Source organism: Protobothrops mucrosquamatus, unplaced genomic scaffold (genome assembly GCF_001527695.2).
Source record: "Protobothrops mucrosquamatus isolate PMUCROS unplaced genomic scaffold, P.Mucros_1.0 scaffold7237, whole genome shotgun sequence".
NCBI classification, from domain to species: Eukaryota; Metazoa; Chordata; class Lepidosauria; order Squamata; family Viperidae; genus Protobothrops; species Protobothrops mucrosquamatus.
The window spans coordinates 5,635-17,566 of NW_015393042.1; the positions used below are offsets into that span (position 1 = coordinate 5,635).

General features: G+C 44.8%; 1 protein-coding gene across 1 annotated transcript in view; it reads left to right on the forward strand.

Annotated features, from left to right (window-relative positions):
• Positions 1-10,434, forward strand: part of LOC107300490 (complement C4-like) — a 14,003-nt gene extending 3,569 nt beyond the window's left edge. Inside the window, exons 4-8 of the mRNA XM_015829817.1 lie at positions 627-716; positions 3,117-3,209; positions 6,521-6,604; positions 9,137-9,269; positions 10,113-10,434. Coding sequence (XP_015685303.1) covers positions 627-716; positions 3,117-3,209; positions 6,521-6,604; positions 9,137-9,269; positions 10,113-10,254 — 542 coding nt within the window. The 3' untranslated portion in view covers positions 10,255-10,434. The remainder of the gene's footprint in view (positions 1-626; positions 717-3,116; positions 3,210-6,520; positions 6,605-9,136; positions 9,270-10,112) is intronic.
• Positions 10,435-11,932: the final 1,498 nt, after the last annotated feature.

Sequence of the window (11,932 nt, forward strand, 5' to 3'; positions counted from 1 at the left end):
TCAGCAGGCAGGACTGGCCTAGGGATATTTTACTATTGGATTTTTAATCAACTTTTAAAAATAAGAAAAGGCCTATTTAAATATATCTTTTAATTTGTTTTAATTTTGTATATTGTATCAATTGTTCTGTTTTTAATTGGCTGTAAGCCGCCCTGAGTCCACCAGGAGAAGGGCGGGATATAAATGCAATAAACTTGAACTTGAAACTTGAAACTTGTCACGCAGACACTAGCACCGCCCCCTTTACATCGTGCATGCTCACGGCCCCATTTGTGTCCGCACGCACGCATAAAATGCTTCCCCATCCCTTTCCCTCCGGTCCGCCAATCTAGAAAGGTTGAAGACCTCTGCCTTAGGAAATGTCAACAGGGTTGAGGCTAGTTTGATCTCTGGTAGGGGAGAGATGTTTCAAAGAGCAAGTTCCCAAAGAGAGAAAACTTTCTTTTTGGGTCCCACCAGACAGTAGTCTCCGATGGACGGGACCCAGAACACACCTCTCCTACTGGGTCTGATGGGATATTTAGGAACAGTTAGGGAGAGGCAGTTTATCAAATAAGCTTAGCTCCTCATATTAACCCAGCTGCTGCTTCTCTTTAGTTTCTGACTGTTCTACTCTCCCCTTGCAGGTCAACGTTGCAGCATCTTCTACGGGGCTCCAAACAAGCCACAGTATGTCTCCGCGTTGTGCTCAGATGATGTCTGCCAGTGTGCTGAAGGTAAAGTTGCCTGGACAAGACAGTGGGTTTTAAGGGCTCTGAATTAAGGCCTTCAATTAAGGCAGACATGTCAAACACAAGGCCCTGGGGCCAGATGCGGCCCGCGAAGTGGTTTCATGTGGCCCACAAAGCCATCCTGGAAACAGTGATGGAACGGCCCCCACTGCCTTGGCCCTGGCCCAGGCCGGCCTGGAGCCAATGTACAATTTTGTGGTGGACATCTATGCTGAAACGCATTCAGCTCCACAAGGCCATCTAGAAACAGCAAAGAACCAGCCCCTGCCGCATCGGCCCCGCCCCCTGGGTGCATGCTGGGGAGGTGTCACCCTTTGTGAGGAATGAAGAAATGGACCATGCCTTGGCGCTTGCCCTGGTCCCACCCCCTTCTGCCAGAGACCCTCAGATCTGCCCCACTCCTGCCCAGGCCCCCACAGGCACCCTTGACGTGAACGATGTAGAGCTGGCCATGCCCACCCAGTAGGCTGCACCCACCCTGGCCACACCCACCCAGCCCCTCCAGGGCAACTGCAATGCTGATGCGGCCCTCAATGAAATTGAATTTGACACCCCTGAATTAAGGCCTGAGGCACCATGGACTGCCCTCTTCCTTGCACATCACAAGTAGAACCCAAGTTTACTTCTGCAAGGTCAGCCAGAAAGGTGGATTCTCATGGATCGTTTAAGGTGAATGCAGCTGATCTGCTCTCACTTTGAACCACCGGGCAGTTGGACAAAGGATTGTCTGAACAGTTTCTCTTTGCAATCAGGAATACATTCTTGAGCAGGGTCTTCAAACCTGGCCCTTTTATGACTTGTGGACCTCAACTCCCAGAATTCCTCAGCCAGGCATGCCTGGCTGAGGAATTCTGGGAGTTGAAGTCCACAAGTCATAAAAGGGCCAAGTTTGAAGACCCCTGTTCTTGAGGATGATTTTCAGGAATGCAACTGAGGAAGGAGAAATCAAAATAATATTGAGCCTTTCTAGTAATTGCCAAGCCCTACAGTGAGGCTGTTCTTCTTATGATACAGTCCTCCAACACCGTGGATGTACAATATTAAAAGATTAGGACTTAATCATACACACAGACACACACACACACACACATTGATGATGATGCTCTATGCAAGATCTGGTAAATGCCTGTATCACAACTGCCCTCCCGGTATTAAAATATCCATAGCTACTGTGTTTGCTCACTGTAACCACACTTAATTGTTAGTGTAAAATTTCTGATGGTTGATGCCAAAAGAACTACTATTTTGGGAAAGGCTCTTTGAGAATGTGAGGCCACTGCAAAAGCCTTGTTGTTTTGTCCACTTTCTCCAGTCTTTAATCATTAAAACAACTAGCTAAATTCCCACGTGAAATTAGATTTGCCTCTCAGCCACGCAGGAGTTAGACGCTAATCTCCCCTTTCATCGTGTTGAGACTCTAGAAAGAGTGCAGAGAAGAGCAACAAAGATGATCAGGGGACTGGAGGCTAAAACATATAAGGAACAGCTGCTGGAATTGGGTATGTCTAGTTTAATGAAAAGGAGGGCTAAGGGTGACATGATAGCAGTATTCCAATATCTCAGGGGCTGCCCCAAAGAAGAGGGAGTCAAGCTATTCTCCAAAGCGCCTGAAGGCAGGACAAGAAGCAACGGATGGAAATTAGAGAGAAGCAACCTAGAACTAAGGAGAAACTTCCTGACAGTTAGAACAATTAACCAGTGGAACAACCTGCCTCCAGAAGCAGTGAATGCTCCAACACTGGAAGGTTTTAAGAAGAGACTGGACAGCCATTTGTCTGAAATGGTATAGGGCAGTGGTGGCGAACCTATGGCACGGGTGCCAGAGGTGGCACTCAGAGCCCTCTTTGTGGGCACGCGCGCTGTCGCCCCAGTCCTAGGCCTTCAGCTGAGTTTTATAAAACCTTTTCGCTTTAGGCCTCCGCTGCCATGTGCAAAAAAAAAAAAAAGAGGTTCAATCAGTTAATTTCAACTTCTCGCGGGGAAAAGAAAGATCTTGCAAAGTTGGAATTGATCGATTGAACTTTTTAGTCCCACCCAGTCTGCCGTTACCACCGCAGCCATGCCCACCCAATGGGTCACGCCCACCCAATGGGCCACACCCACACAATTGGGCACGCCCACCCGGCACTCGACGATGCATAAGTGGGTTTTGGGTTGCAGTTTGGGCACTCAGTCTCTAAAAGGTTCGCCATCACTGGTATAGAGTTTCCTGCCTGAGCAGGGGGTTGGACTAGATGACTTCCAAGGTACCTTCCAACTTTTTATCATCATCATCATCATCATATCATCATCATCATCATCATCATCATCATCATCATCATCATCATCATCATCATCAAGGTGGTATCCAGGAATCGAACCGTATTTCTTCCTTCTGCCAAACAGGTGCCTGCCCACGTCTGAAGCGTACCCTGGAGGATGCAATCACAGAAGAGAACCGGATGAACTTCGCCTGTTACAGTCCCCGTGTGCAATATGGTAAGAGATGGACTGGAGATCCTCACTCTCCGCAGCCTGGATACCTTTGAGCTGATTTCAATTTTCTCCCTTGAAAATTCGCAAACGTTGCTTATTCTCACGCTCCTGGAGACCTACACCTCACAGTTCAGGTCCTCGTGCCTTTTCCTTTCCTTCACGCGGCCTCTTTTCATTTCTGCCAACATTTTGGTCAACGTTGGCACGAGGGGAGGCGCCTGGTGATCAAACTGAGAGTTTGCAGTTTTGCGAAATCTCCCTCCCTCCCCTATTGTTTCCATGGAGGAGAACTTTTGAAATTAAAAAAGCTGTGAAAGTAAAGGAAATTGACAAAGAGAATTTTAATGCCTAGACTTGGAAAAGAAGGAGAAGGGGAAGCAGTAACTTAGGTGGCAGAGGAGGAGGGGGTGGAGGGGGGTGGAGACATAATTTCAGGGGGCATATAAATTTGAAGGAGGAGAAAGTGGCCTGCCTTTCTCCTTCCACAGTATTATTATTATTATTGGGCCACTTGATCAATTAATAGTAATAATAGAAAGTAGTAGAAATGCCAATAGAAGCTGTGTAGTTAGCGCCATACCAAAAATTCTGGAAAAGCTCTTGGACACTATAAAATCTCATGGATTATAAAATCTCATGGAATGGATAAAATCTCATCAATTATAAAAAAAAAATCCATTACTTGGAACAGTGCTTTAAACACACCTTCCAAGTGCTGGATATTTAAACACAGCAATGCCTGAGCATCTTAAGAGGGTTTTCTCTCCAGTGAGATTTGAGCAGCTGGACACAATTGTTAAATAGGGAAGGTTTAACCAACTTCTTTTTGATGGATGTAAGTCCATTTGCAGAGCCCGAGAGATCCAGGATCCAGAATCCAGTAGTGTTTTTCAACCTTGGCCATTTTAAGATGTGTGGATTTCAACTCCCAGCCCTTGCTTGCTGGGGAATTCTGGGTGTTGAAGTCCACCCATCTTCAAGTGACTAAGGTTGAGAAACACTACTAATCCACGGAATGCCTTACTGGCACTTTCCATCAAGCTTTTCAGACCTCATAGACCCAGGTTGGGCGCTCTTTTAGAAGAATACACTGCTGTTTTTTAAACATGGTTTAGTTCTGTCTTGAAAGAGCATGGCTCTATGTTGCACAGAATGTCCATTTAAGGAACAGCCATGTTCATCTATGTTTATTTTATTAGTTGTGTCTCCATTGGGTGCTAGATAGATTTTCTACTGATAATCTGTTTCACCCTCCTTTATATTTTACTGTTTACTGTTTCTTATTTCTACACTGAGAGCTTATGCACTGGAGACCAATTCCTCGTGTGTCCAATCACACTTGGCCAATAAAGAATTCTATTCTGTTCTGTTCTGTTCTGTGTTCTGTTCTGTTCTGTTCCATTCCGTTCCATTCTGTTATGTTCTATATTCCATTCTGTTCCGTTCCGTTCCATTCCATTCCATTCCATTCCATTCCATTCCATTCCATTCTATTCTATTCTATTCTATTCTATTCTATTCTATTCTTTGCTCTTCTGTTCTATTTTGTTCTGTTCTATTCTATTCTCGTACAGAGCAGTATAATGCTTCCCTTAACTGGTTGTTGTTCCTGGGATCCGTTTAGAGCAGACATGTCAAACACAAGGCCCAGGGGCCGGATGCGGCCCGCAAAGTGGTTTCATGTGGCCCACGAAGCCATCCTGGAAACAGTGACGGAACGGCCCCCTCTGCCTTGGCCCTGGCCCAGGCCGGCCAGGAGCCAATGTACAATTTTGTGGTGACCATCTATGCTGAAATGCATTCAGTCTTAGCTCCACAAGGCCATCTAGAAACAGCGAGGAACCAGCCCCTGCCACGTTGGCCCCGCCCCCTGGGTGCATGCTGGGGAGGTGTCACCCTTTGTGAGGAATGAAGAAATGGACCATGCCTTGGCGCTTGCCCCGGTCCCACCCCCTTCTGCCAGAGACCCTCAGATCTGTCCCACTCCTGCCCAGGCCCCCACAGGCACCCTTGACACGAACAATGTAGAGCTGTCCATGCCCACCCAGTAGGCCACACCCATTCCATCCACACCCACCCAGTAGGCCACACCCCCCCGAGGGCAACTGCAATGCTGATGCGGCCCTCAATGAAATTGAGTTTGACACCCCTGGTTTAGAGCATCAACAGTTCTTGTGGCTTTTTGCACAGTATGCCACAGTTACTTATGTGCATCGGTGGTAGACCAGCACTATTTCCTATTCCTTTCCGGCTTTGATAACTGTTGTCAGGTGCACCCCAATCACAATTCCTCCATGGCTATCCCTGACTACTTTGGGTTCCGCCAGCCACAAGGTCAGAACTGGGCTCCTTGGTCGCTCCCTGCCAGCACTGACCGTCCCGTGCGCCATTGTGCAACTTTGAAGCCCATTGATTATCAATCACTTCCTCCTGCTTTACTCCCAGCTCCCTTCCACTCCTCCTGTCAGCTGGGATATTTTGAATGCAGATTTAGTGCACGCTCAGAAGAGCCCCTGCTCAGAAATAGCCTCTAAGACAGTGGTTCTCAACCTTTTTAATGCCGCGATCGCAACCAGTCGTAAGTCGAGGACTAAACCGGTCGTAAGTCGAGGACTTTCCGTGCCCGGGAGCGCCACGCATGCGTGGTTCTGCCCCCTGCGCCGGCCAAGGCGTAGCTGGCAAGTGGCAGAGACGGAGCAGGCCGACCACCAGCTGGCCCAGCCCAAGGGAGGTAAGGCACCCGCTGGAAAAGGGGGAAAAAATGGCGGACAAAAAAAATGGCGGACAAAAAAAATGGCGGACAGCCTTGCTTGGCGACCCCCATGAAATGGTCGATCGACCCCAAATGGGGTCCCGACCCACAGGTTGAGAACCACTGCTCTAAGAGTTCGTAGGTGGGGTTGACTGGTTTTTACCAAGAATGAGATCTTGTAGCACTTATCACCTATTAGCTGGGAAATTTGGCAGGTGGCCCAACCTATTCTTCTAAGATTCCATCCAAATTTGACCCGTCCCCTCCAAATTAAAGGAAGTGGTTAGTGGTGTTTTTTTTCCTCCTTGCTGGTCAGTGATGTTTAAGTGGGAGAAAAAACAAAGCCAGGGGAATCCGCCACTCCCTTTGGTTAACTTGACCTCAAATAAATAAGTCAGCACTGCTTACTGGACTCATTATTTTAGCTGAACAAGGATTGGCATTGAAGGCGACACTGTGCCTGCCAAGTATTTTCCTGCTGCCTCAGGGATCGGAGGAGAAACATCCCTAATTCTGGTCATTAGTAGGGCAAAAGATGACCGCTTTTGTCTCCTCTTCGTAGCGTTCCTGGTTCGAGTGGAGCGTGAGACCCAAGAAAGTGCCTTCCGGGTCTACGAAGTTAAAATCAAGGAGCCCCTTCAATTCAGTAAGTAGCCTTCCTTTCACGGGGTTTTTGTTGCATCAATTTTACTACTGTAGGAGATGATCGGGCTGAGCCCAAGGGAGGGATCAAACGCGTCATCAGTCTCCAGTCCCCTTGCACTCACAAGAGATCTAAGTCCAGTCCACCTTAAATTCCTTTGACTGTTATCTACCGCCAGTTTGTTTTGACCATTAGTAACTCAGCTTCTTGTGGAGAACTTTAGCTTATAATGAACCTATATATTCATCTGAATGGCCTGGACCCCTGATTACCCTTACTTGACAACTACCTGTTGTATTATATGTGTATGTATTAGAAGAGAAGAGAGAAAAAATAGAACAGAGAAGAGAAGAGAAGAGAAGAGAAGAGAAGAGAAGAGAAGAGAAGAGAAAATAGAATAGAATAGAATAGAATAGAATAGAATATAGAATAAAACAGGAATAGAGAATAGAATAGAATAGAATAGAAAATAGAATAAAACAGGAATAGAGAATAGAATAGAATAGAATAGAATAGAATAGAATAGAATAGAATAGAATAGAATAGAATAGAATAGAATAGAGAATAGAATAAAACAGGAATAGAGAATAGAATAAAACAGGAATACAGAATAGAATAGAATAGAATAGAATAGAATAGAATAGAATAGAATAGAATAGAATAGAATAGAAAATAGAATAAAACAGGAATAGAGAATAGAGTAGAGTAGAGTAGAGTAGAGTAGAGTAGAATAGAATAGAATAGAATAGAATAGAATAGAATAGAATAGAATAGAATATAAAATAGAATAAAACAGGAATAGAGAATAGAATAGAGTAGAATAGAATAGAAAATAGAATAAAACAGGAATAGAGAATAGAATAGAATAGAACAGAAAATAGAATAAAACAGGAATAGAGAATAGAATAGAATAGCAGAGTGGGAAGGGACCTTGTAGGTCAGTGGTTCTCAACCTGTGGGTCGGGACCCCATTTGGGGTCGATCGACCATTTCACGGGGGTCGCCAAATAAAGGCTGTCCGCCATTTTTTTTGTCCGCCATTTTTCCCCCTTTTCCGGCGGGTGCCTTACCTCCCTTGGGCTGGGCCAGCTGGTGGTCGGCCTGCTCCGTCTCTGCCGCTTGCCAGCTACGCCTCGGCCGGCGCAGGGGGCGGAACCACGCATGCGCGGTGCTCCCGGGCAGGGAAAGTCCTCGACTTACGACCGGTTTAGTCCTCGACTTACGACCGGTTTAGTCCTCGACTTACGACCAGTTTAGTCCTCAACTTACGACCGGTTTAGTCCTTGACTTACGACCGGTTGGAGTCGCGGCATTAAAAAGGTTGAGAACCACTGTTGTAGGTCATCTAGTCCAACCCCCTGCCCAAGCAAGAGACCCTACCTACACCATTTCTGACAAATGGCAGTCCAATCTCTTCTTGAAAGCTTCCAGGCAATCTGTTCCATTGGTTGCTCGTTCTCACTGTCAGATATTGACCAAGTTTCAGAAATTTAAGGCTCAGATGCCACTAGGATTTCTAGCATACTTTGGTCAGCTGTGTCGCAACATGACCATTTGATGTTGTGACCATTGGGCTGTACAGCCAATGATTTTTTAACTCAGGAGAAATGGCTGCAAACACAGTTTTGCCCCCAGAGCATTGAGGGGGTCAGTGGAAGGGCACCCTAGTGGGAACTGGATTAATCTACAGGTAATTTAATTTACAACAGTTCATTTAGTGACCGTTTGAAGTTATAACGGCACTAAAAAAAAGCGACTTATGACAGTTTTTCACATTTACAACTATTGCAGCCTCCCCACGGTCCTATGATCAAAATTCAGATGCCTGGCAACTGAGTCATATTTATGACGGCTGCAGTATCCCGGGGTCATGTGATCATGTGATCAAGTGATCATGTGATCAAGGCGCCTGAGGGCAGGACAAGAAGCAACGGATGGAAATTAATCAAGGAGAGAACCAACCTAGAACTAAGGATAAATTTCCTGACAGTTAGAACAATTAACCAGTGGAACAACCTGCCTCCAGAAGCGGTGAATGCTCCAACACTGGAAGTTTTTAAGAAGAGACTGGACAGCCATTTGTCTGAAATGGTGTAGGGTTTCCTGCGTGAGCAGGGGGTTGGACTAGATGACCTCCAAGATCCCTTCCAACTTTATTATTATTATTATTATTATTATTATTATTATTATTATTATTATTATTATTATTATTATTATTATTATTATCTCTCGTGACCTTCTGACAAGCAAAGTCAAGGGAGAAGCCAGATTCACTTAGCGACCGTGTTGCTAACTTCACTGCAGTGATTCACTTAACAATCATGTCAAGAAACGTCGTATAATGGCGTAAAACTCACTTAACAACTGTTTCGCTTAGCAACAGAAATTTTGGGTTCAACTCTGGTCCAAAGTCAAGGACTACCTGCGGACATTAGGGCAGTAGAAAAGCTCACCGCCTTGCTTGATGACTTTATATATTTTTTTTTCAGATTTCCAACCTTAGATTTTTTTCTCTCTCTCTCTCTCTCTCTATAGCTGCAGACTCCAGAATCGAAACCGGCCAAATCCGTCGCTTTGTGGTTCGGGCTGCTTGCAAGACCCGCCTGGCTGCAGGCAAAGAATATTTGTTGATGGGACACGACGGGGAAACGCGTGACTCAAATGAGCGGTAGGTTGGGAAACAAGGCAGGGAAATTCGGTGTGTGGTGTGTCGGCAGACAGACAGGAAGACCAAATGCAGAAGTGTGCAGTTAGAGGTCCTTGACATGGATGACCATGGAGAAGGGAGTCCGGTTAAGTATATAACAACAACAAAACGACAACGAAAACAAAAGAATTCACATCAAAGTTTGTCATACAGTAATAGTTACAATCTAATATTAAGATCACCATTGTGTGGTTACTCTTGCGTGTGTGTGTGTGTGTTTATATATTGATAAAAGGAAATGAGACAAAGCAAATTTAACAAAAATTAAAATACCTTAAAAACAGAAAAGACAAAAGGAAATAATAAGAAAAACTACTGACTCCCCACTTTCATAGAATAGATAGATAGGTAGGTAGGTAGGTAGGTAGGTAGGTAGGTAGGTAGGTAGGTAGGTAGGTAGGTAGATAGATAGATAGATAGATAGATAGATAGATAGATGATAGATAGATAGATAGATAGATAGATAGATAGATAGATAGATAGATAGATATGAATGGATGGATAGATAAATAGATGAGAGACACAGAGAGAGTGGGGTGGATTTGAAGAAGACTCTGCACAGAATCCAGCCTATGGGGGCACTGAAAATCCATTGTTGTAGTAACTGTGGGTGTTATTCTATGATGCCGCTCATGGTTTTCTATCAGTTTTAGTAGCGCCTGTCGTCAAAGCCCGCAGAAGCTTCATAGCATATAGCTCGCCAGCGGGTTCTGTCAGCAGCTGCAGCCTCTAGGACCCTTGGGTGGATGTCACAGGGAAGGGGTGTCATGCCAGATTTGCACTCAATGATCTTTCTGTCTGCAGTCCCCAGTACCTGCTGGATAAAAATTCCTGGATAGAAGAGCAACCAGATCCTCGGCGTTGTAAAGCCACCCAGTATCGCAACACTTGCCAGGAGCTTCAGTCTTTCACTACCTCCTTTGGTATCAACGGCTGCCGCATCTGAGCCAAATAACCCCTTGCGCCTTTGACTACTCTGACGCACCAGGAACTGCACCTCTTTTATGGAATACCCCCTGACTGAAAACCTCCTCTTGATCGCTGTGTTGTGAGTCACTTAAAGCTTTGTGATCAGAGGATCTGAAGACTAAAGAAGAGTGTCAGCATCAAAGCATAATAACAGAGTTGGGAGGGACCATGGAGGTCTTCTAGTCCAACCCCCTGCTCAAGCAGGAGACCCTATAGTACCATGCCAGACAAATGGCTGTCCAGTCTCTTCTTAAAAACCTCCAGTGTTGGAGCATTCACAACTTCTGCAGGCAGGTTGTTCCACTGATTAATTGTTCTGTCAGGAAATTTCTCCTTAGTTCTAGGTTGGTTTTCTCCTTGGTTAGTTTTCATCTGTTGTTTCTTGTCTTGCTTTGGAGAATTGATTGATTCCCTCTTCTTTGTGGCAGCCCCTCAGATATTGGAACACTGCTATCATGTCACCCCCAGTCCTTCTTTTCACTAAACTAGACATACCCAATTCCTGCAACCGTTCTTCGTATGTTTTAGCCTCCAACCCCCTGATCATCTTTGTTGCTCATCTTTGCGCTCCTCAACACCTTTTTTATATTGTGGCAACCAGAACTGGATGCAGTATTCCAAATCTGGTCTAACCAAGACGTTCGGTAAGGCAAACTGAAGTAATTTTTAACAGAAAACAGCCAGAAATTAAATTATCTCTAAGTTGGGATGTCTTGTAGAGTTTGGCTCGATGTGACAACCGTTCCTTTGAAAGTGTTTCATTCTCTTCAAAATGGTTGTTACTACAGAATCATTTCTGTTCTGAGGTGAGTGAATTTCAGGGTGTTTCTTTTTTCCCCCTCGCCAAAGCCCTGTTTCACACCATTCGCTGCATTGATTATTTATAATCAGAAGTGCTTTCCATCCGAGAACGAATTCTTTTCTGAAGTCCACCTTTTCTTGGGGAAAAAAGTAACCAAAGCAAATGAGGGTCTCTGGTTGCTAAAAATGAGGATGCCTCCCCCCTTTCCTTGTCCCCTAATTTTGGATTTCCCAAGGACTTATCACTATGCATTCAACTTTCTCTTTGGCTGGACAGATGTTCAAATGTTTATCATCCAACAGTCTTTTTGTGTGTTTCTGAAAAACCTGAAATTTTGGTAAGTCCTAATCAAATTTTAAAAAAAACTGTATACAAATTCCCAGGGTTTGCAATTTCACACACTAAAATTTTCAGTCCTCTCCCTGGGCAGCACCTATCTCTGAATAGTCTAACACACACACGCACCCCACAAAAAACAACAACTCTTGAGCTATCCTTTCAGTAATCTGCTTAGCCATGCTGGTTAGGACTTAGGAATTCATAATCCAATGTATCTAGATTACTTTTGACCAAATAGGAATGTCTGACAATGAGTTGGCACTGTTTTGCACTATTTTTTTCATGCAATAAAATGGTTTACGTTCATTTTGTTTCCTCTTGCCGTTTGTTAATTCTTGATTCTGCTAAGGACTCAGTTCTGATACTTCTGTAATGGCAGCTGTCTTGTATCTCAAGGCTGAAAAGGTAGAGATGGAAGGGAAATTTTGTCCAAGATTGTCTCCAGATTTGTGTTTCCTGAACCGATAGGCTAGCTTAGGGATAGGCAACCTTGGCTCTTTTATGACCGTGGACT